The 26968-nt window shown below is 45.3% G+C and overlaps 1 protein-coding gene across 1 annotated transcript in view; it reads right to left on the reverse strand.

The window, feature by feature from the left end:
• Window positions 1–21171: 21171 nt before the first annotated feature.
• AP1S3 (adaptor related protein complex 1 subunit sigma 3) overlaps window positions 21172–26968 on the reverse strand; it is a 31747-nt gene continuing 25950 nt past the window's right edge. The window contains exons 3-5 of the mRNA XM_088479274.1: window positions 26188–26296; window positions 24541–24678; window positions 21172–21504 (exon numbers count right to left, since the gene is read on the reverse strand). Coding sequence (XP_088335400.1) covers window positions 21469–21504; window positions 24541–24678; window positions 26188–26296 — 283 coding nt within the window. The 3' untranslated portion in view covers window positions 21172–21468. The remainder of the gene's footprint in view (window positions 21505–24540; window positions 24679–26187; window positions 26297–26968) is intronic.

Below are 26968 nucleotides of genomic sequence, written 5' to 3' on the forward strand. Positions count from 1 at the left end.
CATGGTGTTGGTGAGCTCTCCGGTGCGTTCTTTCTTTTTAAGAATGTTCCAAACAGTTGATTTCACCACACCTAATGTTTTTGCTATCTCTCTGATGGGTTTGTTTTGATTTTCAGCCTAATGATGGCTTGCTTCACTGATAGTGACAGCTCTTTGGATCTCATATTGAGAGTTGACAGCAATTGATTCCAAATGCAAATGTCACACCTAGAATCGACTTCAGACCTTTTACCTGCTTAATTGATAATGAAATAACGAGGGAATAGCCTACACCTGTCCATGAAATAGCTTTTGAGTTGATAGTCCCATTACTTTTGGCCCCTTAAAAAGTGGGAGGCACATATTGAAACTGTTGTAATTCCTACACCGTTCACCTGATTTGGATGTAATTACCCTCAAATTAAATCTGAAAGTCTGCAGTTAAAGCACATCTTGTTTGTTTCATTTCAAAACCATTGTGGTGGTGAATAGAGGCCAAAATCTGAAAATTCTGTCAATGTCCCAATATTTATGGACCTGACTGTATATATATATATATATATATATATATATATATATATATTGTTTCAGACTACACTATGTTTGGTTTTTTTCTTTATTTCTTTTGAGATTTACATCGTGGGATATACACGAAGACACTGCAGGACATATATTTGGACCTTATGGACTTGGGGCCTGAGTCAGACCCGGTCGCGAGTGCTATACGCTCGCAAGCGGGTCGATGGTGGCCCAGTGCGCATGAAGGAGCCGGCTCCGTTGTGCGCGTGCGTGAGACCCGGATAGCGGCGGGCAATCCGTTGCTCCAGGTCTCGTACCAAAGGGGGCGTGCTGTTGATGTTGAGTGACAACACGCCCCCTTTGGTGGGCGGGCCGGGGGAGTGGCTGCACAAACGGAGGCGTTCCCATGTGAACGCCTCAGTTTGGGGGCGGCCCCACTGACATCACAAGTGATGTCAGTGGGAGAGATTTCGGCTCTGTGAGAGCCGAAATCTCTCTGGGGCTTGTGGCAACGAGATCCTACCACAAGGATCTCGTCACAAGCCCGATGGTCGCAATGGTCTTGACCATTGCGACCATCTTCCTGGCCGCTCGCTATAGCTGTGGGTGGTCACCCACAGCTATGCGAGCGGCCAGGAGGCTGCTCTAAAAAAACAAGAAGGCCGGCCCTGATTCAGAGCTCTGAATCAGACCCTTGGTCTAAAAACTCCTGCTGTAAAAACTGGTACACTGAAGGCGCCGCTCCTTCACCCTTTATACTTCTATTACTCTGGTGATTTTTTGAATAGATCACACATTGGAAGGTGCGGCAGCCACCTTAAATAGGGAGTGTTTTTGAGACATTTTATGTGGTTCACTTTAATTCACTATTTCCTTTGATTTATCACATGTATCGTTTATGAGCTTTGTGCGCCACTTATACTAATTTATATCATATATATATATGCACAATAGAGGTAGATAATAAATCTCATGCTGGGAGCGTGGTGAGAGAGGGAGAGGGTCCTACCTTACAATTGCTGGGGGGATGGAGATGCTGGCTGTGAGCAGGCTGCCTCACTCTCAGTCCTATATATACTCCATTATATATATATATATATATATATATATCTTGTCACAGGCATTAACTGCACTCTAAACGGGCACTCACTAACAGCCATCCATGATTAAATGGATGGCTGTCAGTGAGTGCCCTTTCGGAGTGCAGTTAATGCCTGTGACACTCAGCACTAGCCACTATTCACTTCTCTTTAATAATACTTCTACTTACGTTGAGCAAGGCCACCATGGGAGGAGAAAAGGCCACCGCTGCTGCTGAACTGTGTACACCTGCGCCTCTGATCAGAGCATTGCAGCGCCGCTGTTTATGGATGCTGCAAGGATCGCATTGCACAGCTGCCTGCTTGTGATCCTTGCTGAATCGGGTGTGATATGTATTACAGGCTTGCGCATGGCCGGCGGTTCAATTCCCGACATCGGCTACCTGACAGCTCTGGAAATCCTGATAATCCTAAAGGTAAGTATCAACTAACCTAATCTAACCCCCCTAACCCTCCTTAGGCGTGCCTAACCCTACCCTCCCCCCCTGTGCCTAACCCTAACCCCCCCTCTAAGTGCCTACACCTAACCCCCCCTACCCCGCTGCCTAACCCTAAGTCCCCCGGGGGGATGCCTAACCTTAACCCTCCCTCCCCCTAGCCTAACCCTAACCTCCTAGGGGGGGTGCCTAACCCAAAATCCTCCCCGGGAGCCCTATACCTATCCCTCCCCCCCCCCGCGGCTGTCCGCTGCAGCGCCCGGTGTCCACTCGATCGGGATGCCGGGTGCTGGTCTCCCGACGTCGGGCAAATTACAGGCGTCTACATTTAGATGCCTGTCAACTGTCCTGTCGGAACGCTTGCCGTTTGGGGGCGGCCCCACTGACATCATCAGTGATGTCAGTGGGGAGCTTCCTGCTTAAACAGAGCAGGAAGCTCCCTGGGGCTTAAGGTTGACGAGACCCTACCTTAGGGTCTTGTCGTAAGCCCCAATGGTCGCGATGGTCTTGACCATCACGACCATCACCCTTAGCGGTCGTTAGGGCTGTGGGTGTTAACCCACAGCCTAACGGCCGAAATGGAGGTGGCCGTTCAGGATGCAAGCGGCCGCCCTGTTTCAGAACGACCGCTTGCATCCTACGACCGCCTCTGAATGAGGCCCTGACTTCTTTACTCCTGCTCTTGATTCTGTTGCTCCAGCAATCACAACTCACCCTTGCACTCCAAATGCATCAGATACCTGCAAAAGTGTTCACGAACTGCTGAATGACAGTAGAGGAAATCGCGCTCCAAGGCAGACTTTCTCCATTTAAAATGTATGCTCTCAACCTACTGTGCTCCCATCTCTTTCACTAAACAGTCGTATTTAAACGACCTCATCTCCTCCCTGTCCTCAAATCCCCATCATCTTTTCGACACTTTTAACTCCCTCCTCTGCCCCACCCTCCTCATCTCTCCCCTCCCTGCCCTTGACTTTGCCACCCACTTCACAGTTGAAATTGACTCCATACATCAGAACATTACATCCCACCAAACCCTCAGCACCCCACCCATGCTTTTCCCAACCTACCCCTCCCCACCCATCATGCCAACTCTGACTACTTTCTCCCTGTATCTGGAGATGAAGTCTTGGCCCTGATCCGGTCCTCCCTGCCTTCCACCTCCCCCATGACCCTATCCCCTCCTGCCTCCTCCAATACCTTTCTCCTTTTGCCTGTTCCTGTCTTGCCCACCTCTTCAATCTCTCCCTCTCATCAGGCACTGTCCACTCTGCATTCAAGCATGCTCTTTTCTCCCCATTCTTAAAATACCCACCCTTGATCCTAACACTCTCTCCAACTACCGATCCATCTTTTTCCTTCCCTTTGCCTCCAAACTCCTTGAGTGTTTTGTCTACAACTGACTTTCATTCCTCCCACTCCCAGCTTAACCAATTTTAGTCTGGCTTCTGTCCTTTCCATTCCACCAAAACTGCCCTCACGAAAGTGAGCAACGACCTCCTTGCTGCCAAATCCAAGGGCCACTACTCTCTGCTCATTCTTCTCGACCTCTTATCTGCTTTTGACACTGTGGACCACCCTCTCCTTCTGCAAATCCTTCACTCCCCCAGTGTACGTGATACTGCCCTTTCCTATTTGTCCTCCTACTTCTCTGACAGTTCATTCTCTGTCTCATCTCATGATTCCACTTTACCCCCTCTTCCACTAATAGTAGGTGTCCCCTAAGGTTCTCTTCTTGGACCTCTCCTATTCTCCCTCTATACATCCTCTTTAGGTGAGCTCATCAGTTCCTTTGACGTCCAATATCATCCCTATGCTGATGACACTGTATTTATTTTCCTTCCCAGACCTCTCCCCTCACTCATATCTCCAACTATCTCTCTGCTATCTCTTCCTGAAGGTCCCAGCAGTCTCTTAAACTTAACATGTCTAAGACTGAGCTGATCATCTTCCCACCCTTATGCATATCTTCTCCCCCCACAATTTCATTATCTATTTGACAGCACAACCATCTCCTCTAGCCCCCAAGTGCGCTGTCTTGGAGTTATCTTTGACTCCTCCCTTTCCTTCAAACCACACATTCAGTACCTGTCACAGTCCTGCCATTTCCATCTAAAAAATTGAACAGCAACATAAAATGATCAATTAGTGAACCACATTTTCAATGTTCCTTTGTGAAAATTGTCACTTTTGTTAAGTAGCAAAACTTCAACTTGTTTGTAAAATTCTATGAGCATCAAAACAAGCCTAGAAATAAGAGCAGATACTAACAAAATACCCTCCTGTATTTTCTATTAATGGCCTAGTATATACATGGCAGCCATGTGCTTACTATTGAGCTGTTTTGCGTGCAGATATAGAAATACCATAGCAACACTATCTCTGCTCAAAATGTTTTCTCCATGCACTCCAAGGTCATTCTTTTGACAAGCATTGATTGTACCACAATTGCATGTATTCATCACTCTAATTCAATAAAGTCAAGAATTGTTTAAATGGTTCTTTATATATTGAAATGAGAGTCATCAAAAAGGAACACGTTGTGCACAATTTTTTAAAATGATACATTGTTTTTTAAGTTTACAATCTAAGGCCCTGATTCTGCACTGCTGAATGCAGATTCCCGATGATCGGGAATCTGCGCAGGTGCCGGACCCATACTGCGCATGTGCAGTCTGGGTTCTGCGTGATCTTTACTTTAGAGACATTAAAAGATGCTTGCACCCATTTTCAGGTACACCAAATTTGCTAGGAATACTTCTTTTCTCAAAAAAATACTGCTTTATGCCATTCTTCACCACTTGTGCAAAGACGCATAATTAGAGGCTATTGAACCAACTTAAGTACCCCAAACAGTTTTATTAGGGCTATTTGGGCACTAATACATTGATCCCCAATGTTTCTGCATCTTTTTGGAGGGTTCAGGCTGATTTCCCCGATTCTGACACCACTTTTTGCCTGTTCTGACTTCACCTGTCGACGTTTTCGCGTCTTTTGGAGTTTAATAGGGCAAATAGCGGGGACAAGCACAATAAGTTTCTGCGGCCAAAAGACGCAATGTAGGCAATAAGTCTGGCCGGTGGAACTTTATCGTGGGTGCGAAATGAATTGAATACCGCCCTTTGTATCCAAGAATCTTATCTCGTTCCACCGAAAACATTAATGGTGTCAGAAGTGGGATACAAAGGGTTAACGGTCATAAATCTACTAGAATGTGTAGTCGATGGTTAAAAGGTTGTGCAAACTGGTTGTAAATTGCCTTCATGGTTCAGTGTTGTCCTGAAGGAATGTTCCTCTGACTCATTTTAATGAGGGAGGTGTGACCTGATCAGTCACAGAGCATATACAGTATGTCACAGTATATGTGCATGTTGTCTGTTTATTGTCTTTGTCTTAGTGAAACAAACAAAAAGTATGGTGGTCGCTCATATCAGCTTAATGACATTACACAGGTGCTTGTAAAGGGCGGGGTTTACACTGCTCCACAGAAAAAAAGATTCCCTACAGCTCACTGCAGCAATATCAACAAAAAATACTTAAATCCTACATGATAATAGAGATTCAGAGGTATTAGTTACATACATTTGCAAATATATGAATAAGCGCCAGGCCATCATCAAAGCTCTTCTATACTGGCATCCCTAACATTAAGGGGTTCACGTCCGAAAAGCAAGGTACCCCAAAAAATTCCAGCCAAGGACCAACCCCAGGGCATCACACGAAAAGGGGAAAAAAGTGATAGTGAAGTGTAAAGAATAGATGTGTAAAGATAAATCAATAAGTGTTACTGGTAATATTGTAGCAGATCATGTACATCCAGGCTGTCATCTGTTTCAAATGTTACCTTCTGGTAGGCAGTATAGGTCGCAACGGGTGGGAACTTCCAGACATCAGATTAGCTTTTTCCCACAGGCTATAATGGTGTTAAATAGCTGATTTGAATAGTTGAGGGGGTAGGGTGGGCTGTAACTGTGGTATGGTTGAATGGCATTTTTTGTTGTGAGTTTTATGGGAGTGTGTTATACCGGAACAAATTCCTTGTATATTTATGTATGTATACTTGGCCAAATAAAGCTGAATTGAATTGAATTGAATTAATGAAATAAGAAATAATTAAAAGACATAAATAATAAACAATTAGAAAAGTGATAAAACATATCTATGTGAATTAAGTGGTGATGCCCTGAAAAAAGGTCCAGCCAGAACAACTCCAGGGGCCCCACTCCCAAATGCTCACCCGAAGATAATTATTGCTACATAATAGTAGCACCCACTCTGGGTCATATAATTACAACTTAGTGTACTGCATAATAACAGCACAATGTAGCCACATCCTGAGGAAGGACCACAGGTCCAAAACGTGTAGACGGTGGAGTAAGGAGTGTGGACTTCATAACAGGTGGTAACCTTTTGACTAGTCCCATATGGTTTTTTTCAACATCTTTACCATCTTGTTGGATGAATATCTCTGGTGATTCCTGGGTACACAGAGATTTGCTCATAAGCCATATTGCGGACATTTCATTGCCACCTGTAGTCCTTACATTGTTTTTTGTGGATATTTCATATTTTATTGTTTTTGTATGGACGATTGTTTTTTATGGTTCCAAGTGGAATTAAAAGATTTTTTTTTTATGAAAAGCCTTGCTTGTTCCAATCTTCCATGAAAAGTGGTCCTTAAAGAAACCTATATGTGCAAGAACCAAGGGGGATAAATGGTGAGTGTTTGTCCATATACCCTTACAAATATGACGTGCCTGAAGAGAGAAAAAGTATAAAAGAAACCTTTCAGTGAACGTTATTATATACCATATGGTGAGTTCTATCCATTATATGTGCAAAATAAAAAATCCCATATTGGAGTGAAGTAGACATGAAGAGACTCTCTGTGATAGAGGTGGACGTCGCACACGTCTTATTATGGAGACCGCGCCACTGAGATTATCTCCTGTTGTATAAAGGTTGTGCATTTAGGTTGGGGTGAACCTGAGATAGGACATAGCAGCGGTCTCTGGTCGCGAGTCACAACTATTCCCCCTTTTTTTGATTTATTTCACTGCTTATGGTCATGTCCAATGATTCGAAGATTCTGGTTGCAAGTACTAAATTACTCAAAGGATCATTTGGTTGATCACATGACTTTGACCCCTGAATGGGCCTTGTTTGGCATTCTCCCAAGAGGAACTAGAATTACAAAAGGAGGTAGCCACCTATTGTTAGCAGTCAGTGCTGCCGCTCATAGTGTGGATACACCCAGAGCCTCCCACCCTTTCCCTCTTTAAAATAAAATGATTTTATTTGTTTCGTATTGCCTGGGTGCAAGAGAAAGAGATGAAAACTGAAAGATTTTTTGAGATGTGGGAAAGTTTTATTGCAACTCTTTCTACAAGTATTCAAACCCAAATTCGAGACTCATTACGAGATACATCCTGGTATCTTTCACGAGAGACAGAGGGTGTCCCGCCGATTTCCAATTTGAGATGAGCATGGAGGGGGAGTGTGAAGCGAGCAAATTTTATTTTCTTATTGTTTAGTTTAATTTACTTAAATCTCTATTAATAATAATAATAATAATAATTGTTGTTGTTTTACTTTGTTCAGTTAAAAAAATCAGCAATTTATTATGTATGTACTTTAATATTTCAGCAAACCTACTTGCTGTAAGATGTATTTTCAAAATGAAAGGCATATTGTTTAATTGTCACCATTATTGACTTTATCATTAAGTCTTATGTCATAATTGTTTACTGGCTCCAACTATCTTTGACCTCATACATGTAAAAAAAATATATATATATTAAAAAAAAACAGTACATTTTGGGAATTATTTTTATTGAAACAAAAAAAACATATAAACTAATTTTAAACTTTCAAACATTAACATTAACAGGGTACAAATATTTGTAAATATATTTCAATCAATTTATTTTTTTCAACAGGAATGACAAGTTCGTTTGAAAAGAAATTCCTTACGGAATTTATTGAGCTGTATCACCAGCATGAATGTTTGTGGTCTATCAAAAGCGCTGATTACCGAAACAAGCACAAGAGAGCTGTTGCAGTCCAGGCGCTTGTCGAAATAAGCAAGAGCTATCATGAAGAGGCGGATCCAGATTGGGTCAAGAGAAAATACAAAATTTAAGAACAGTCTATGTCCATGAAAATCGGAAAATAATCGAATCTCGGTCATCCAGAGCAGGGGCAGTTGATATATACTGCTGTACACTGTGGTATTTTGATCTCATTAAATTCCTGCACGAGCAGGAGCCACAGGCCTTAGTGATTTACAGTGTTCCTGAGGAAGCTGGTGGGGACAACATAGAAAATGAACAAGCGTCCTCCAGCGAAGTAGTAAGTATAATTTAGTTTTTGATACACTACATCAGGGAACTTTTTACCTTTTACCCCAAAATATATTTAGATACACCGACGTTACCCCCTTGATTTGAAAGGAAGGAAATCAAATAGTAATGCCCCCATATAATGCCCCTGTAGTAGTGCCCCCATAGTTATGCCCCTGTAGTAGTGCCCCCATATAATGCTCCTGCATCCGCCGCTGTACTGTCCGCCCGGCTGCTCATCGGAACTATGGGAGAGACGTCATGACGTCTCTCCTATAGTGCGCCTGGAGAGAGGCGGAAGCTGGAGTTCAGAAGAGAGCTCCAGCCTCCGGCTAATGTGGCGCTGTAGGGAAGGAACCAGGCGCCCGCTGGTAATAACATCTCAGCGGGCGTCCGGCTTAGAGCCTCCCTGCAGAACAGTCGGGCATGCGTATGAATCATTCTATATTATATTTAGTCTGCCTGTGATTTGAGACTGGGATGGAGGTTCACCTTCCAGCAGAACAATGACGAAGCATACTGCTAAAGCAACACTCGAGTGGTTTAAGGGGAAACATTTAAATGTGTCGGAATGTCCTAGTCACAGCCCAGATCTCAATCAAATTGAGAATCTGTGGTCAGACTTGAAGATTACTGTTCACAAGCGGAAACCATCCAACATGAAGGAGCTGGAGCAGTTTTGCCTTGAGGAATGGGCAAAAATCCCAGGGGCAAGATGTGGCAAGCTCATAGAGACTTATCCAAAGCGACTAGCAGCTGTAATTGCCGCAAAAGGTGGCTCGACAAAGTACTGACTTTGGTGAATAGTTATGCACGCTGAAGTTTTCTGTAATGTTGTCCTAAATGTTGTTTGATTCACAATATAAAAACACACAACTTCACAGTTGCAGACATGTTCTGTGAATGAAATGATGCACACATTCAAACAATCCATTTTAATTCCAGGTTGTGAGGCAACAAAACATAAAAAATGCAAAGGGGGGGTGAATACTTTTGTAAGGCACTGTATGGGGTCATTTGTCAATATACAATCAGCCTATTGCTCGTTGTACGAAATCAGGCTCCAAGGTGTTGGAGGGGCTCATGGGAAGGAAACCAGTTATGTTCTGAGTAGATGATCTGACAAGCAAGTTAAGTGTTTATTATACCTTACTTTTTCTTTTACCTTGTATTAAATTTATTTTTAACTGATATTTGTTTGAGTGGCTTGATTAACGTCTTTGTATCCAAGAATCTTATCTCATTCCCAGGGCTGCCATCAGTAATGATGGGGCCCGGGACTGACAAAATAGGCAGGGCCCCTTCCCTTAGGTGGGAGGTGGGGAGGGCAGTTTGTCAGAGGTGGGCGTCGCTGTGGATAATGTGGGTGAACAGCATGATGGTGAGGGTAAAGGTGTGAGAGCAGGGTGAGGGTGTGAGAGCAGGGTATGAGTGTGAGAGCAGGGTGAGGGTGCGAGAGCAGGGTGATGGTGAGTGTGTGAGAGTAGGGTGTGAGTGTGTGAGAGCAGGGTGAGGGTGTGAGTATGAGAGCAGGGTGAGGGAGTGAGTATGAGAGCAGGGTGTGAGTGAGTGTGTGAGAGCAGGGTGAGGGTGAGTGTGTGAGAGCAGGGTGAGGGTGTGAGTGTGAGAGCAGGGTGAGGGTGTGAGAGCAGGGTGAGGGTTTGAGTATGAGAGCAGGGTGTGAGTATGAGAGCAGGTTGAGGGTGTGAGTGTGAGAGCAGGGTGTGAGTATGAGAGCAGGGTGTGAGTATGAGAGCAGGTTGAGGGTGTGAGTGTGAGAGCAGGGTGTGAGTGTGAGAGCAGGTTGAGGGTGTGAGTGTGAGAGCAGGGTGTGAGTATGAGAGCAGGGTGTGAGTATGAGAGCAGGTTGAGGGTGTGAGTGTGAGAGCAGGGTGTGAGTGTGAGAGCAGGTTGAGGGTGTGAGTGTGAGAGCAGGGTGTGAGTATGAGAGCAGGGTGAGGGTTTGGGTATGAGAGCAGGGTGTGAGTATGAGAGCAGGTTGAGGGTGTGAGTGTGAGAGCAGGGTGTGAGTATGAGAGCAGGGTGTGAGTATGAGAGCAGGTTGAGGGTGTGAGTGTGAGAGCAGGGTGTGTGAGAGCAGGTTGAGGGTGTGAGTGTGAGAGCAGGGTGTGAGTATGAGAGCAGGGTGTGAGTATGAGAGCAGGTTGAGGGTGTGAGTGTGAGAGCAGGGTGTGAGTGTGAGAGCTGGAGTCTATGTACCTGATTAGTCTCCAGCCTCTCCTGCTCCTGCCGTCCTTCCTCTGCACCACATGCGGTGGCTGTAAATAGCTTCTCCGCCCCACAGCTGCTGCTCCCTCTCTCCCCAGCTGCTGCCTTCCTTGCACAGCCTCTCATGCTGCTCCTGCTCCAGCCATGCGGGATCCGGGGGGCAGGCAACGCATTTTCAATATAGCATTGGTCGGAAGCCAATCAGAGCTTGCAGACCGACAGCCAATTAGGAGCTGCAGCTGCGGCCGCTCCTGATTGGCTGCCGGTCCTCAAGCTCCGATCAACTTTCGGCAAGCTCCAAATAGAAAATACCGCCGGCACTTTGTCCACTACGCTGCTTCCGCTGCTACCCGGGCCCCCTTTCAGTCCGGGCCCGGGACTATAGTTCCGGCAGTCCCCCCCTGATGGCGGCCCTGCTCATTCCACCGAGAACAGGGATTAATTTAAAGACCACTAAGCCCACAGTTTACATTTTCCGATATGAAGCAAGCTAAAGACCGATCTCCCTAATTAATAAAGATTAAAACTATATGCAAACATTTTGCTTGCTGCCTTAATTACTCGAGTCTAGATGTGGGTTTTCCCTTCTCAGAGAAGCAAGGGACAGCAACATTAAGACGGTGGATACAAACTTACACCAATGATGTGCTCAGCCGCTGACACGGAGAAGGTATTCAAGAAAGTAGAAAGGACTGGGAGACCCTTTTCATAATCTCGAATAATAACACTATCGGTTTCCATCCATGGGCTACAATAAAAGTAAATATTTTAAAAATTCCAAATGGTTCAGTGCTAACGGGATCAGACAGGGTTCCCTTTTTTTCCCACCCTTAACTAAATTTAGACATTGGAATGCCTGGCCAATTTCATTTGGAGAAACCCAGAAACGAATTGGGAACTAAAATACCAAGTAATCCAGATAGACAAAAATATTGATTACTATTACAAAAGTGTGAAAAGATGACCTTAGAAAAAAAAGGGACCTTCTCCACTTACTTGGAAGAGTCGCATAAACATTATTAAAACTGATCACGTATAACGACACTAGAAAACTAGCCTAAAAGTAGATTGGGATGTTAATAAACATCGACAATAGTTTATTTAACATGAGCCCTGCACTACTGTCCTCCTAGCTGGGCTAAGCATGGTTACTAAAAGAATATAGGGCCTGATTCACTAAAGAATGCAATAGCGATTATATATGCAGTTCAACTGCGATAGTATGCTAATTCATTGCGATTGCAATGCCGCTGCTGCACTACATAAGGACGCTTTACCTTACACACATCTGTAATGTTTAGCAAGACTGGAAAACCATCTCTACAAATCGAGTACCATGGCAGCCTCACGCACACTTGCACAAGCTCTGACCTTACTCAGGAATTGCTACAATCCACACACTCTATCAGGCCTCAGGCTGCGTACGGTATCGCAGTGGATAAATTATGCAACAGCATTCAAACACACTGGCACACCTGCGTTCGGCTGCCCCCCCCCCACACAAATGGCACTTCCTGTCAATCACTCTGCGATGGGTCTGCGTAGTCATTGCGATCGCAATGGCTGGTTCGCGCACGTGCAGTACGCAATGATCGGCCGATTGCGTAAATATTAGCAACTGCGTTCCTTGCTGAATCAAGCCCATAGTCCAGTCTTGTGTCTAGGCTGTGAGACATTTATTAATAAGAAATAAAAAAAAACCCTGGGATTAGAAAATTAAAACTTCACCTATGTCCTGAGCCCAAAGCCATTGTGCACAATTATAGCTAAACTACCCCTGTCCTCTGCACATGAACTTTATAAAGGCTTTAGATAAACAGCATTTAACAGTAAATACAGTGATTTATGATTCATTAAAGGAAGCAAGTATGCAGAGCCGGCCCTAGGCATAGGCATTATAAGCAAATGCTTAGGGGCGACTCAGAATGCTAGGGGCATTCCAGGGCTCTGCCTGTCTGTCCCCCTCCGCCGCCTGCCGCTAGCCCCCACCTCCTCTGCCGCCTGCCGCTGGTGTAACTTAATGAGCACTGCCCCGAGAGCATCATCCACGGAAGGCTTCCCCCTTCTCGGCAGCTGCTACTGGGTCCATTGATGCTGCTGCTGCACCTGTAACGCTGTACAACTTGCAGCGACAGCCTGCTGCACAGAAGTGCACACACTGCACTGTGGGCTGAACAAGGAGGAGGCTCTTCACAAAGTCCCGTCCCCTGCTGTTTCCTCTCCTTCCTCCCCTTCTTCCCACTCCTCCACTGCGCTGTGCCTGACCACTCTTTCGCTGGAAGCAGGGGAAGCCTGGAAGAGCAGAGCAGAGACGTCAGGCACATATCGGCAGGAGCAGGACTCGGGACATCAGCGGGAGAAGGGAGTCGGAGTGCCAGTGATGACTGCAGAGGTTCCTCAGAGCGTCCTTGCTGTGTGGATGGCGGGTGGCAGCCAGGAAGCGGGACTCCCAGATGCGGCCAGCACCTGATGGCTCCACAGTGCGCCAGGTAAGAAAGAATGGGGGTAAGTCTGCCTAGAAAGGGGTTAGGGGTTCTAAGTGTGCCCAGTAAAGGAAGGGGGGTGCTAAATATAGCCACTTATTGAGTGGTTGCTATGTGTGAGCAGTAAAATGGGGAGGATTAATAAGTGTGCCCAGAAAGGGAAGGGAGGGTGGTACCAAGTGAGCCCAAGATGGGGGTGGCACTGTCCCCTCTGTTCCTGTCACCTCTAGGCCTTTAACCCCTGTCCCAGGTTTTGTCTTCTCTGTCCTACCCTGCCCTTTTTGTCCTGTCCCCTCTTTCCTGCCCTGTCACCTGTCCTGTCACCTTTGCCCTGGCCCTATCCCCTTTTTTCTGGCCCTGTCACCTCTATCCTGGCCCCACTGTCCTGTCACCTCTGCCCTGCAGTCGATCTGCAGATATATCCATCAGCTGTGTACCCACTGTAAGATTTGTGGTGAATGATCTTCTAGGGGGCACCAGCCAAAATCTTGCCTAGGGCACCAAATTGGCTAGGTCCAGCCCTGCAAGTATGCTACAGGGTATAGTGTGCATCATTTTCAGATAGACTAGCTTATGCATAAATGGTTCATTTTAGTAAATAGTTAATGAAGGACCACGAGGCTGCTAAGAATGAAAATCTTTGAAACATTATGTACTAGCTGGGATACCCGGTGTTGCCCAGGTTAAAGACAAGACCCTAAAGTACACCTGCAGCCTTTATTTCTTTACATTGTCCTTGCCTACATCCCCATTCCATTGATCCTGAAAAGGACCCCACTGTTTGCGAACATGCATGCAAACAGTGGCGTAAGTACTGTGGGTGCAAGGGGTGTGGGGCTGCTATGGTGCCCAAGCTGCCTCTGTGGCCTGCTGCTCCCCCTGCACCCAGTCAGGCACACAAGGTGGGCCGGTGAAGTCAGGGCCATCGAGGGGGGCTCAGGTATCAGCAGAAGTTGATTGGGGCTGGCCTGCCAGCTGATTACAGCTGGCACACTGGCAGGCAGTCATGGAGAGACAGCGCCACTGGTCACGAGGCAATCAGAGCTCGCAGACTGGCAGCCAATCAGCAGTGGCGGCTCGCGACTGGCGCCAGATTCAAATTGCGCCGGAACCGTCTGTCCACGTCTGCCGCTGCCTGCAGGTGCGCCAGTTGTGGCCCGGCCCCAGATGCACACCTGTTGGCTGCTGATGGTATAAAGGGGGAGGCGAGGGGCTGCTAGAGTAACACGGTGGGGTGAGTTGCAGGGGGGGATAATATGCAAGGGGCACTACTATTGTGTGCAACAATGTGTTATATGGAGCACTGCTACTATGTGGCATAATCTGTAAAGGGCATTACTGTGTGGTATAATGTGTAAGGAGTATTACTGTGTAGTGTAAAAGGTATTACTGTGGCATAATATGTATGAGGCAGGGGCGTATCTATAATGGGTGCAGAGTGTGCGGGGCACACGAGCCCCTGGGTCCAGGGGGGCCCCACACTGCACACCCGGCACCCATATTTTTAATACTTACACTCCGGAGTCCCATGTCCCAACATTTATCTAGCACCTTCTAGAAGAGAATAGCTACAATCTGATTGGTTGCTAAGGGCAACATCTCCACTTCTAAAAACATGCACTTTAGTAAATATACCCCTTGCTCTCAAATTACTTTGATTATTCCCCCTCATTTAGGAGGAGCAATACTTGGGCAAAATACTCTCAAAACAGCAATGGGATCAAATTTGCTTATTGATAAAGAGCTCTAGGGTGCATAAAACAAACTAGAAAATGCTAACAAGGTGTTATAGGACCCCAGAAGTAATACATAAAGCCTTCTCCACAGTTAGCAGTGTCTGTAAGGAGGTGAATATCTACAAAAGGGATGCATATGCACATTCTCTTGTCAAATAATTATATTCTGGGCTACAATAGTCGTATGCTTCTGATGAAGCTGCAGGTCATTCTGCAGAGAAATGTGTCAAGCATCAGGCACTATATTGAGATGAACACCGAATGCACAAATTGCTGGTTTTGGATGGATATAGGCTTCAACTCTATCTTCCTAGCAATTTGAGGAACCCATGGGCATATACCATCATTCTAAAGCACATATTCTCAAACTCAGTCCTCGGGACCCCAAACAGTGCATGTTTTCCATGTCTCCCCACAGAATCACAAGTGAAATAATTAACTCCACCAGTGGAACTTTTAAAATGTGACAGAGTAATGAATACACCTGTGAACCTGCTGGGTGACCTGGAAAACTTAAACTGTGTGAGGACAGAGTTTGAGAACCTCTGTTCTAAAGTAATGATGTAATATGCTCACTGTCTTCACAGAGGAAAATATCTTAATTGGTACAGTCCATCTAATTAATTCACTGAACCCTAGGTCTCTATAATTATATGTGCAACTGCATTATTTATTAGACAATTTTGTTTTCCAGTTATATTGGGAACTTAACATTCAGGCTACAGGTCCACTAAAGACGCCTCTACATAGCACACTGACTGTTTATATTCATTAATAGCCACAGATGCCATTATAGTATGTGTATAATAAATACACTATATGGACAAAAGTATTCAAACGCCTGACTATTACACCGACAGGGACTGTAATGACATTGTATTCAAATACATATATTTTAATTGGAGTTGGTCCCCCATTTGCAGCTATAACAGCTTCCACACTTCTTGGAAGGCTTTCCACAAGATTTTTGAGTGTGTCTTTGGGAATTTGTGCCTATTCATTCTGTCAAGCATTTATGAGCTCAGGCACTGATATTGGACAAGAAGACCTGGCTCCCAATGTCCATTCCATTTCATCCCAGAGGTGCTTGATGGGGTTGAATTCAGTGCTCTGTGTGGGCCAGTCACGTTCTTCCACATTGAACTCATCAAATCATGTCTTTATAGCCCTTGCTTTGTATACTGTGGCACAGTCATGTTGAAATAGAAAAGGGCCTTCCCCATACTGTTGCCACAAAGTTGGAAGCACAGCATTGTCCAAAATGTCTTGGTATGCTGAAGCATTAAGATTGCCCTTCAGTGGAGATCAGGGGCCTAGCCCAAACCCTGAAAAACAGCCCCATACCATTATCCCTCCTCCACCAAACTTCACAGTTGGCACAATGCAGTCAGGCAGGTAACGTTCTTCTGGCATCTGCCAAACCCAGACTCCTCCATCTGACTGCCAAACAGAGAAGCGCTCCACAGTCCAGTGTTGGTGTGCTTTACACGACTCCATCCGATGCTTGCTATTGGACTTGGTGATGTGAGGCTTGCATGCAGCTGATCGGCCATGAAAACCCATTCCATTAAAGCTCCCGATGCACAGTTGTTGTGCTTACAATGATGCCAGTGGAAGTTTGGAATTGTTCAGCTATGGAAACAGCAGAGCGTTGGGTACTTTTACCCACCATGCGCCTTAGCAGTCGTTGACCCTGCTCTGTGATTTTACGTGGTTTTCTGCTTTGTGGCTAAGTTGCGGTTGCTCCTAAACGCTTCCACTTTCTAATAATTTCCAGCAGGGATGAAATTTCCTGAACAGTCTTATTGCAAAGGTGGCATCATATGACAGCACTCACTAAGTCACTGAGTTCTACGGCCCATTTTGTATCACAAATGTTTGCAAATGGAGACTGCATGGATAGGTGCTTGATTCTATACACCTGTGGCAATGGGTCTGAATGAAACGCCTCAATTTTATAATTACCACGTGTGGCCAAATACTTTTGTCCATATAGTGCGTATCTGTGTGTGTGTGTGTGTATATATAATATATATTTATTTATTTTTATTATTTATTTATTACACATACACTTACCACAAGATGGACCAGATGACACATTAGAATTGCATATACATAGTTTTAAAAATTTTCAGGCATATCACCTATACGCCTCATATGGCAGCAGATGTTCACATCCCAATTGGAACTCGGTAAAAGGTATGCAAATTAGTGTCTTAATAAGCCACAGGGTACTGCAAACAGGCTCTTAAAGAACCTTTAAATTGGGGTGTGGACATCTGCAACCTTGTCATGAGTGTGGTTGATATGCCTGATAATTGATAAAACTATGTAGGTCGGCTTCTAATGAGGGGATTATGTGAATTAGAAGAGTCAGCCTACCACCAACCTTTAACTAGTTTGGAAATTTCTGGTTTCATTTGGTCTTCAGTGCACAATATTTTAGGGGACCTGTATTTGCTCCAGTGTCAAGGTTTTTGTATTTATAGATATTATTTTATTGATATTTATGTTTTATTGTGTATCATTAAAATTACTCTTTTCAGCTATCTACATACATTATATATTTCTTTTATTATAGAAGCATTTTTTCTTTTACGGATATCTTGCTTTTTTGGGAGATAGCCAGCTGCTGTTCAGGAAATGGTGTCAAACTCCCCTGATAACAAAAAGAAAGACCCTCAGTGGTGGTGCTAATAGCGCTCAAAAGTTTGAGGATTTGAGTTTTCACCATCCAGTCAAATAGTGATACAACACAGTAGTCAGGGGTGTATATAGGGGTCTGAGCAGCCCTGGCAAAGTAAGGAACCTTCACCCCCTCATGTCAGTCCAGGCTACCCTGTGGAACTCCAACACCTCCCTTCCCCATGTCACAACAGCAGCCCCCCTCCCCGTGTGCCTGATTGCTTCACAGAGGCGAGCAGTATACAATGACTTATGTACCTATTGGCTTCCACAGGTAATACAGAACAAAAACAAACACATCGGGAAAGACAGGAAAAATATAAAACACACATTAATTGACCTGACCTGCGCTTTAGCAGAAGAGAGAGCGAGGAGCTCGCAGATCCTCCCTCGCTCTCAGCTGTGAAAATGCTGCAGCCTCAGTGACTAAGGCATGGACAGAATTGCACAGACACCTCCTTGCTGCATATGTGTGATCCCAGTGCTGCAACCGAGGTCGCAGCCTGGGATCACCATCGGAGCAATCGCGACCATCGGTCACGATTGTTGACCCTTTAGCCAGACTGTGGTAGCTGAAGCTTACTGCAACCTGACCGGGTCCTGGCGGCTTGCGAGGCCAGGTAGTCTGTGTCCATGAATGCAGTCCCAAGCCTCGTCCCTTCCGGGAAAACGGGGGCAATACCCAGGAACGCCCCTGCTCCGCCTCCCAAATGCTGCAGACTGTCAAACAGGCTCGCAGATGGAGGGATGCACATGCACAGTACACATCCTGCACTTGCACAGTCCTCCCACCATTGGAGATGTGCGCTGGCCATCGGGTTAGCGTACATCTCTGAATCAGGCCCTTAATCACTGAAGAACAATATTATATTATATGCATAAGCAGCCCAGTGCTTGATGTCACCCACAGGGAGACAGGTACATGTCCAGCATGCAGCATACATGGGTGGCCCCACCCTGAGAGCAGCCAGCCTAGTTGAGCAGGGTCACTCAACATTATGTGCAGCACACAATGATACCAACCTCCTATAATAACAATAGCCCAGACATATATCATCCTTCTCCCCTCCCCACTGCCAGTGCTGGGATCCTCTTCTGCCTGCCAGCCAATAGAACAACAGAGAATGGGATGCCCAAGTCCGGATGCCCCCTCCTCCTACCTCCCCAGCCAGGTGAAAGGTGCCCGCTTATCCTGCACACTGCAGTCCACTCACAACTCTGCACTTCTATATGTTGGCATCACAGTAATAACAGCGGGGCCTGGGTCCAGTTATTGCTGTGCAGGGCAAGGCAATAAATGGGGCAGGAGGCACTTACACCTACTCACTGAAGGACCTGTCAGTCGGTCCTCGGCCTCTCAGTTGAACGGGCCACCGTCCCTACACAGAACTGCCTGGGGCAGGAAGCCGATTACACATCGCTCCCTGTAGTTTGAGCCATGAGACCAACCAATGGCAGCATGTGTGTTACCCGTGGAGGGGGGGTGGGACCAGAATCTCCTCCCTGTGCAGCTGTGAAGCTCAGCCAGTGTCGGGGAAAGTTCGGCTGCCGCCGCAGGAGTGTGTCTCTCTAACTGGCAGCGCTGGGCAGCGCCCCCCCCTTGGCCAGCGCCCCTGGCGAATGCCATCCTGGCCAAGGGGAACATACGCCCCTGACAGTAGTCACACTATTCCCATATATAAGAAACATGTAACTCTCCATCTCCTAAACACAGCTGAAACTCAAGCAAATAGTGTAAGCTTATATAATACTGTACAGGTTTAGTCTCCCATATCCAAATATTCCGAAATATGGTATATACAGGAATACAGAATTTTTTTTAGCATGACTGAGATAGTGAAACCTTTGCTTTTTGATGGTTCAGTGTACACAAACTTTGTTTAAAAGGCACAAAATTATAAAAAAATATTGTATAAAATTACCTTCAGGCTGTGTGTATAAGGTGTATGTGAAACAAATGCATTCTGTGTTTAGATTTGGGTCCCATTCCCAAGATATCTCATTATGGTATACACATTTTCCAAAATACAGAATATTCCATTATCCAAAATACCCCTGTTCCCAAGCATTTTGTATATGGGAGACTCAACCTGTATATTAAAATAATGGTACACATTACTTACAAATCACAAGACAATGGACATATCTTCTCAGACATCTTGTTTAATTACATAGAATGTACAAAGACACATGATTTTATCTCCATACAAGCCTAATTTAGGCACTAGACAATAAAGGCCCCCATACACGGTGAGATTCAAAGTTGGTAAGATCAGTTGTACGATTTCCCTTGAAATTCTTCATAAGATGAGGTCAAATGGTGTACGATTGATCATTAAGATCATAGGATAAGATGCATAGCAGTGTATCGCATCGTACACAGTCAGTTGAGATCTCTCTGCAAAACCATCCGATCTGCATTCCAACTAGACGACGGTGGGGACGCGCATCAGGGTCGCAGAAGACTCAAAATACAACTATTTGCAAATGATTGGTCTGTCCAACCTGTAGAAACTGCCAAAATAGTGTTAAAAATCATCCCGTGTATGGCCAGCTTAAGTCTAGAACGGAGGTCTAATTTGTCTTACACCTTTATTAATGAATAATGGCCCTCATTCAGAGCCGCTCGTTAGCGGCAGTACGCTCGTTCCGAGCGATGTTTGCACATCTGCGCATGCGTACGGTTTTTAGTACGCATGCGCGAACCAGTCAGTGCGGCCGAAAATCGTTGGTACGCAATATAGCGAGTGCCTGCTATTTTGAGTGACAGAATTAGGCGTATGTGGGTGGTAACAGGGGAAGGTGCTTGAAAATGGGGAGTGGAGATCCGAACGCAGGCGTGCTTAAAGGTCAAAACGGGCGTTTTATGGGTGTGCATATTTAAAACAGCAGCGTCAGTGACCACGTCACTGGGTTATTTTTTAGCCAGAACTGCTCGCAAATTTGTGGTAGCAAACACCAACCACAAGAATAGCGAGCAGTTCATACGCTGGTCGATGTACTCGATTAATCTAATAAATAGCGGACATGACGTAGGATGCGAGCGGCCAGGGGGCGTTTTTAACAAATAAACGAGCGTATGTTTTGCTCGCTCGTTCAGACTTAGAGGTGTGAACAGACTACAATGTGCGTACGGATCATTTGAATAGCCACCCCTTGTTTTTAAACGAGCGACCACAAATAGCGAACGGCTCTGAATGAGGGCCAATATTCTTGGGGAATACTATATTTTTTCAAACTGTCCCTAGGGTTTACTGGTTTTATTTTCCATTGATTTCCTCTTCACTTATTGTACCCTCAATTCCAGCTTCATTTCTGTACCCCCTATGAAAATGTGGTTATATACCTTTATAAAAACAAATAATAACAAATTACACTTTTGAAGGTAAAAACTTTTGTTCAAGTCTAAATTGTAGTGTAAAAATGAAGATGCCCATAATTTGTAGGCTACTTGCAAAATAAGACAGTATGGTCTCTGCAAGTAAAATATAGGAAAAAAGTTGCTGCATTTGCACCACAACATGGTTGGTCCAAGTACAAATGTGCACAAATTGTACTTCCCTAGATGTCGAAATAAAGTAAAACATCACTTTATGAAAGTCCTGGCTTTGGCCACTGTTTCACATAGACAGTTATTCTGGTTAATACAAGAGCCCAAGGTGTACATATAAAAATATTTTATTTCTAAATTTTTAAAAGTAAGATATCCTTTGCACATGTGTATTCCCTTTGCATGGGCACAATTAGGTCCATACAGCTGCAAAGCGTTGAACAAGGTGGTCTTTGTAGTCAGGTCCCATATGATTTGATGCTGCCCTGTTGCAGCTAGTCTGGTGGCCCGCCCAGCGGTACCATCACATCCGTCAGAGCACTAAGGGTGCTTGGAACCTGTACTGCGCAAACAAACCCTTTGTGAAGAATCCGCTCCTCTTACAATAAATGGATCATCCGTTTCTCGCTTAAAAAGTTGGTTTGTTCATGTATTCTTCCATTGTCTGTAGAACATAAAAGATTTAGAAAATATATTGTAATTGTTTTTACTTCATGACCTTTTTATCACAATGATTACCTTTCTGCCTCACAGAACTGAGCTCTTAAGTTTGATTCCCACGAAAGGCCCTACCTGTGTGTAACGTTCCTGCTAGGCTGTTCCAGCAGGCCGCCACACCCTGGCCAATTTTAAAATGCTAAAATGTGACCTACCCTTAAAGAGGCGCCACCCTGATCATAGGCCGACGCTGGCAGGCCCGCGGCACCTTGTCTCTTGCTGTGCCTCTCCCCATCGAAGTTGGCGGGGAGAACTGAGCAGAGGATGAATAGGGTACGCACAGTAGCTATACACAGTGCAGAGAGAGCTTGGGGGCAGCCAAGTAGCTCTGTGATTGCTGGGCACACCCCCTGCAGTGATGGAAAGGGGGCGTGTGGTGAGGCCACGCTCCTTTTTTACAGGCACGCGTGCAAATGTGCCCTCTTTCTTGATAGGTGCCCTACCCGATCAAGAAGCTAGAGTGAACACTAGTGTGGAGTTTATATGTTTTTAAAGTGTTGGCATGAGTTTTCACCTTGTACTCTGGTTTCCTCCCACAATCCAAAAACATACAGGTAGGTTAATTGGCTTCTGTCAAATAAAATTAACGTGTGTTTGTGTGTACACAGTGGCGTAACTACAGCCCCCGCAGTGGCTTGGGGGCACAGTGGCTTGTGTACTGCAGATTCCATACGGACTTGTCGTCCGCATGAAATCTGCTGAAAACGTCCCTCCAAAAATGCCTGCCACCTAGGAGGAGACAGATGCTAGAGGTCCTACTGGACCTCTAGTGTCTGTTAAGCCAGCTCCGCCGCTGCCACCGCCGCATCGGACCACCTCTCTGTGTGCCTGGCCGCCTGTGAGGAGAAGAATCGCTCAGCCGAAGAGGAGCAGCATGAATCACCTGACTGAGCTACAGGGGGCACGGCGTATGGGCTCAGCTACAGGGGCACGGCGTATGGGCTCAGCTACAGGGGGCACGGCGTATGGGCTCAGCTACAGGGGGCACGGCGCATGGGCTCAGCTACAGGGGGCACGGCGCATGGGCTCAGCTACAGGGGGCACGGCGCATGGGCTCAGCTACAGGGGGCACGGCCCATGGGCTCAGCTACAGGGGGCACGGCCCATGGGCTCAGCTACAGGGGGAACGGCCCATGGGCTCAGCTACAGGGGGCTTGGCATATGGCCGGGGGCGTCTGAAACTTTATTGGCAGGGGTGAGCAAAATTTATAGTTACGCCACTGTGTGTACATGTGGTAGGGAATATAGATTGTAAGCTCCATTGGAGCAGGGACTGATGTGAATAACCAAATAGTTTATGTAAAGTGCTCAGAAATATGTGGGCGTTATATAAATAACTGATAATATAATAAGGTTAATAATAATAAAATACATTTTGCGGGTCAATACAAACGTAACCATTTTTTCCTATGAACACCCTGTGAAAAACATGTTGCAACGTAATGCCATAATTACCGCATCTGCAGCTATTCATTACACAAATTAATAATGCTTATACTTTATGTTGGAAACTGGATATAGAGGAGCTCCACCCAAGCATTTATATTGTTAAAACCTACATGTAAGTAATTAAATGTTCCCCTCTTTCTTGGTTGTATCGTTCCACCATGTCACTAGGCTTAAATCGCACTGGAGCTCAGGGAGGTAGAATTGGCGCTGCCGCTGCGTAGCTCCCTTAGCTTAGTTGTTCCCTTCAAAAATAAAATTTGGCCTAGCACACGCAGGATTTCTAGATGGCCAATCCACAAAGAGAGCACAATTAGCACTTAACCAGCTTTAATATGCGTTATACAAAGTGTACTGTATGCCATAATTCCAGCATATACAGGACCAACGATCACAATAAGCCATTAAATACCATCCTGCCCAGGCCCGCCAAAAGAGCTGTGGCGGGCCCCGGTAATAGGGGGCGTGGCCTAATTGCAAGATGCGTGGCCACGCCCCCTTGCCAAGGAAAAAAAAAGCCAGGGGGGGCGCGATCAGTGTGATCGCTCCCCCGCACAGGCATAGGAGACTGCTGTGGCTGTTGCTCAGCAGCCACGAGCAGTCTCCAACTGCAGCTCAGCACACGCCGTGTGCTGGGCTGCTGTGTGGGGGGGAGTGGCGCCGGACCCGGGCCCCCACCGGGATCCCCAGGAAGCCCGGGCCCCGGTAATCTGTACCCGCTCCCCCCCCCCTCTCGGCGCCCCTGATCCTGCCTGAGCTGAATGTTTTTGTTTCAGATGTGGGCTTCATTCCAGAGCACTGGAGCAAGTCCTGGAGTCTGGGGGAGCATCAGAAGAACCTAGCACTGCCCTGGACATATATGTACATACTGGATAGTGTATTATTATATGGTATTAATAATTAACCCTATTGATGATCTATAGCAGTGTACCCCTAACAGTGCATGTTTTCCAGATCTCCTAATTAGTGCACAGGTGTAATTATTACTGGCTGACACATGTTAAAAGATCCACAGGTGGTGTGAATTATTTATTTTGTGATACTGAGAAGGGTGGTTTCCAGGTAACTGGAAACCCCCCTGCGTTTGCCTATGTAGCAGATGCATGTCATTCATTGGAGCAAGGCATGACGGGGCAGATTGCTCTGAGTAATAGCTGCCCGCTTAGCCCAGTGATGAAATTAGTGGAAAGTCTCCCAGCATCAAATTTTAAATTAAAAAGAAAAAGAAAACAAGTTGCACCTCACCAGCTACATGGGATATGTATCCTGAAAATGTATTTTGCAAAGGTACAAATAAAACAGGCACAGTAGTAGGTATGGGGTAAGGCATTTCAGATTAACATATTTATCTCAACTGGAGTTTTCCACTTGGATAGTGTTTAGGCTTTGGGCGGGCCCGTTCCTCAATAATTGTTTTTTACTTAATTCAATTAGTTCACCAAAGTATATGTGCAATATGTATGCAGAGCCGTAACTAGACTTTTTGGTGCCCAGTGCCAGAAAGAGCATTGGCGCCCCCCACCACCACACAAAATACCTCTTGCAGCATGTCGGAGTCCTCGATGGCTTTCACCACAGACTCTTTGGATGTCTCTTGAATTTCACCCCCCATCAAAAACTCATCCAAGATGAAATAAGCTTTCTCAAAGTTAAAAATGATGTCCAGTTCGCAGACCTAGAAGCAAGTACAGCAGCACAATATTATTTACCCAATGTGCAATTGCTCAGCAGTTTACAGTCATATCCTAAGTAGTGAGTGCCCTGGCTTTGTTCTTCTGAAGTGTTTGGGGCCTTGACAATTCAATGCATAGTTGTGTAGCAGGAGTGAGATCACGATGATGCACTCCACACTTGTCCATTGGTCCTCCCCTCATACAAAAAGTAGGAGGAGTATGAAATTAATAAGGTCAGTAGCATAGTGATTCATGCTAATGACATACTGCTGATGAACTCTCAACATCTTAAGCTGGGTACACACCATATATGATGTGTGTACCCAGGGACTGTGCGATGCGATGTAATGTATCGCGCGTCGTACAGACTGTACAATCTGTTTTACAATGGCGCAATTTGTCGTTTCATGCTGCATGTAACAGTACCACAGAACAGCAGATGGGACGATGCGTTGAACGATCATGTTTACAACTATATGATGTGTACGTTATATTGTTCAGATTCGTGTCGGAATGATAGATAGATATATATATATATATATCTATCTATCTCTATCGTGTAACCAGCTTAAGTCCCTTCATTGTGGAACTCTGAAAACTTTTTTATAACGTATATAATACAGTTGAACTGCCGCCATACAGTATGTAGAGATGCTGAAATGTGTATAGTTTGTATGTTTTCCTGTGTTTGCCGCGTTTCCTCCAGGTGCTCTGTTTTACTTGTAGCTTAATAGACTGCTGACAAAAATGCACCTTGTGTGTTTATATGTAGCAAGGAACTTAGACTGTAAGCTCCAATGGGGCAGGGACTAATGTGACTCATTCTACATTCACTATACAAAACTGCGTAATATGTTTTCACTTTATAAAATAAGTGATAATAAATACTTGAAGATTTTAAAATTCAAATTGTTATTTAACTTAACAAAAAATACTCATAAAATTAATAAAATCGAGTATCAAAAAATGGCAGCAAAAGTGTATTTATTCCCTCAATAAATACCCTGCCCTCTGTTGGTAGATAAAGTAACTGTTATTACCTATTACTGCTAAATAATTTGTTACCATGACAACACGTTTCCTAGCATATCCTGTGTGTGACCACAACGCTGATGACTGTATTCACTTAACCCTCGCTTGCCATACAGCAGGAATTACCAGAAACAGTCGTGTTTTGGGGTAAAAAAAAAACAAACGCATAGTTTAAAAGGAAAAATACATCTAAAATATAAACAACTGAGAAGTGTAAGACATCTACAGTAAGGGTTCCAGAGCCAGTCACAAATGTTGCAAGCTTCAGAAATCATTCTTTGGTGCTGGGGAATAAGAGGTTTCAAGTCAATACTGTATGCCAACAGCAATAGAAACAACATTGCTTATAGCATCTATATCCACATTAACATGATACATCAGAACTGGTTCACATAAGTAGTTTAGTTCACAAGAAACTGAGGAAGCTTCGGTGTAAAATGGTGGCAGATGTGAAGTTGCCTGAACCGGTCATTGCTTACATTTCCAAAGTATTTATCCAGCAGCTCCACAATTCGGTGGACGATCTCCAAGGTAAGCAACTCATTATCCTGGTCATCAATGGCGCAACAAAAGTACAGACTGGCGTACCTAGAGCCAGAGAAAAGAGACCGGTATTATATTTCCATTTTCCAACCTTCTGCACGTACATGCTACCCAGGTCTTAAAGTTACACTGTTCAAAGGTTCTTGCTCATTAGTATCAGGCCAGCATTCAACCCAAGAGGAGCAAATATGTGGAGACAAACATTGATAAACTATCTTTAAATAAACAAACTATCCAAGCGGCCTGCCAGTTTACGTTTGGGGAAGTGAGGTCACTGTCTCACATTAAAACTGAGAGGATTAAGCGGCGGCCTCATTATTTTGTAATAAATGTTTTCATACGCCGGATCTGCCCCCACCCCCAGACTGCTGTTACTTACCCTGTGTAATTTATATGGTATAACCTGTCTGTCTGTCTGTCATGGCAGTAGGAGCTGTTGGGGTGCATTCTGAGACTGTGCATGTCAGTCTCAGGACAAATATATAGCATACATGCCTACCCTCCCGGTTTTCGCGGGAGGCACCCGATTTTTCGGGTAACCCCCCGCACCCCCGGAAGGGTAGGCATTTCTCCCGCATTCTGCCCACTTCCTAGTGAAGTGGGCAGAATTAGGAGAATACCCGCGGCAATCGCGGGTCTCCGTGAAGGGGGCGGGGCTTAAGCTGTGATTCTGCATGAATCACAGCATTTGGCCCCACCCCTATGTAAATTGTGCCC

Source organism: Taudactylus pleione, unplaced genomic scaffold, assembly GCF_031769625.1.
Source record: "Taudactylus pleione unplaced genomic scaffold, aTauple2 ptg000229l, whole genome shotgun sequence".
Lineage (NCBI taxonomy): Eukaryota > Metazoa > Chordata > Amphibia > Anura > Myobatrachidae > Taudactylus > Taudactylus pleione.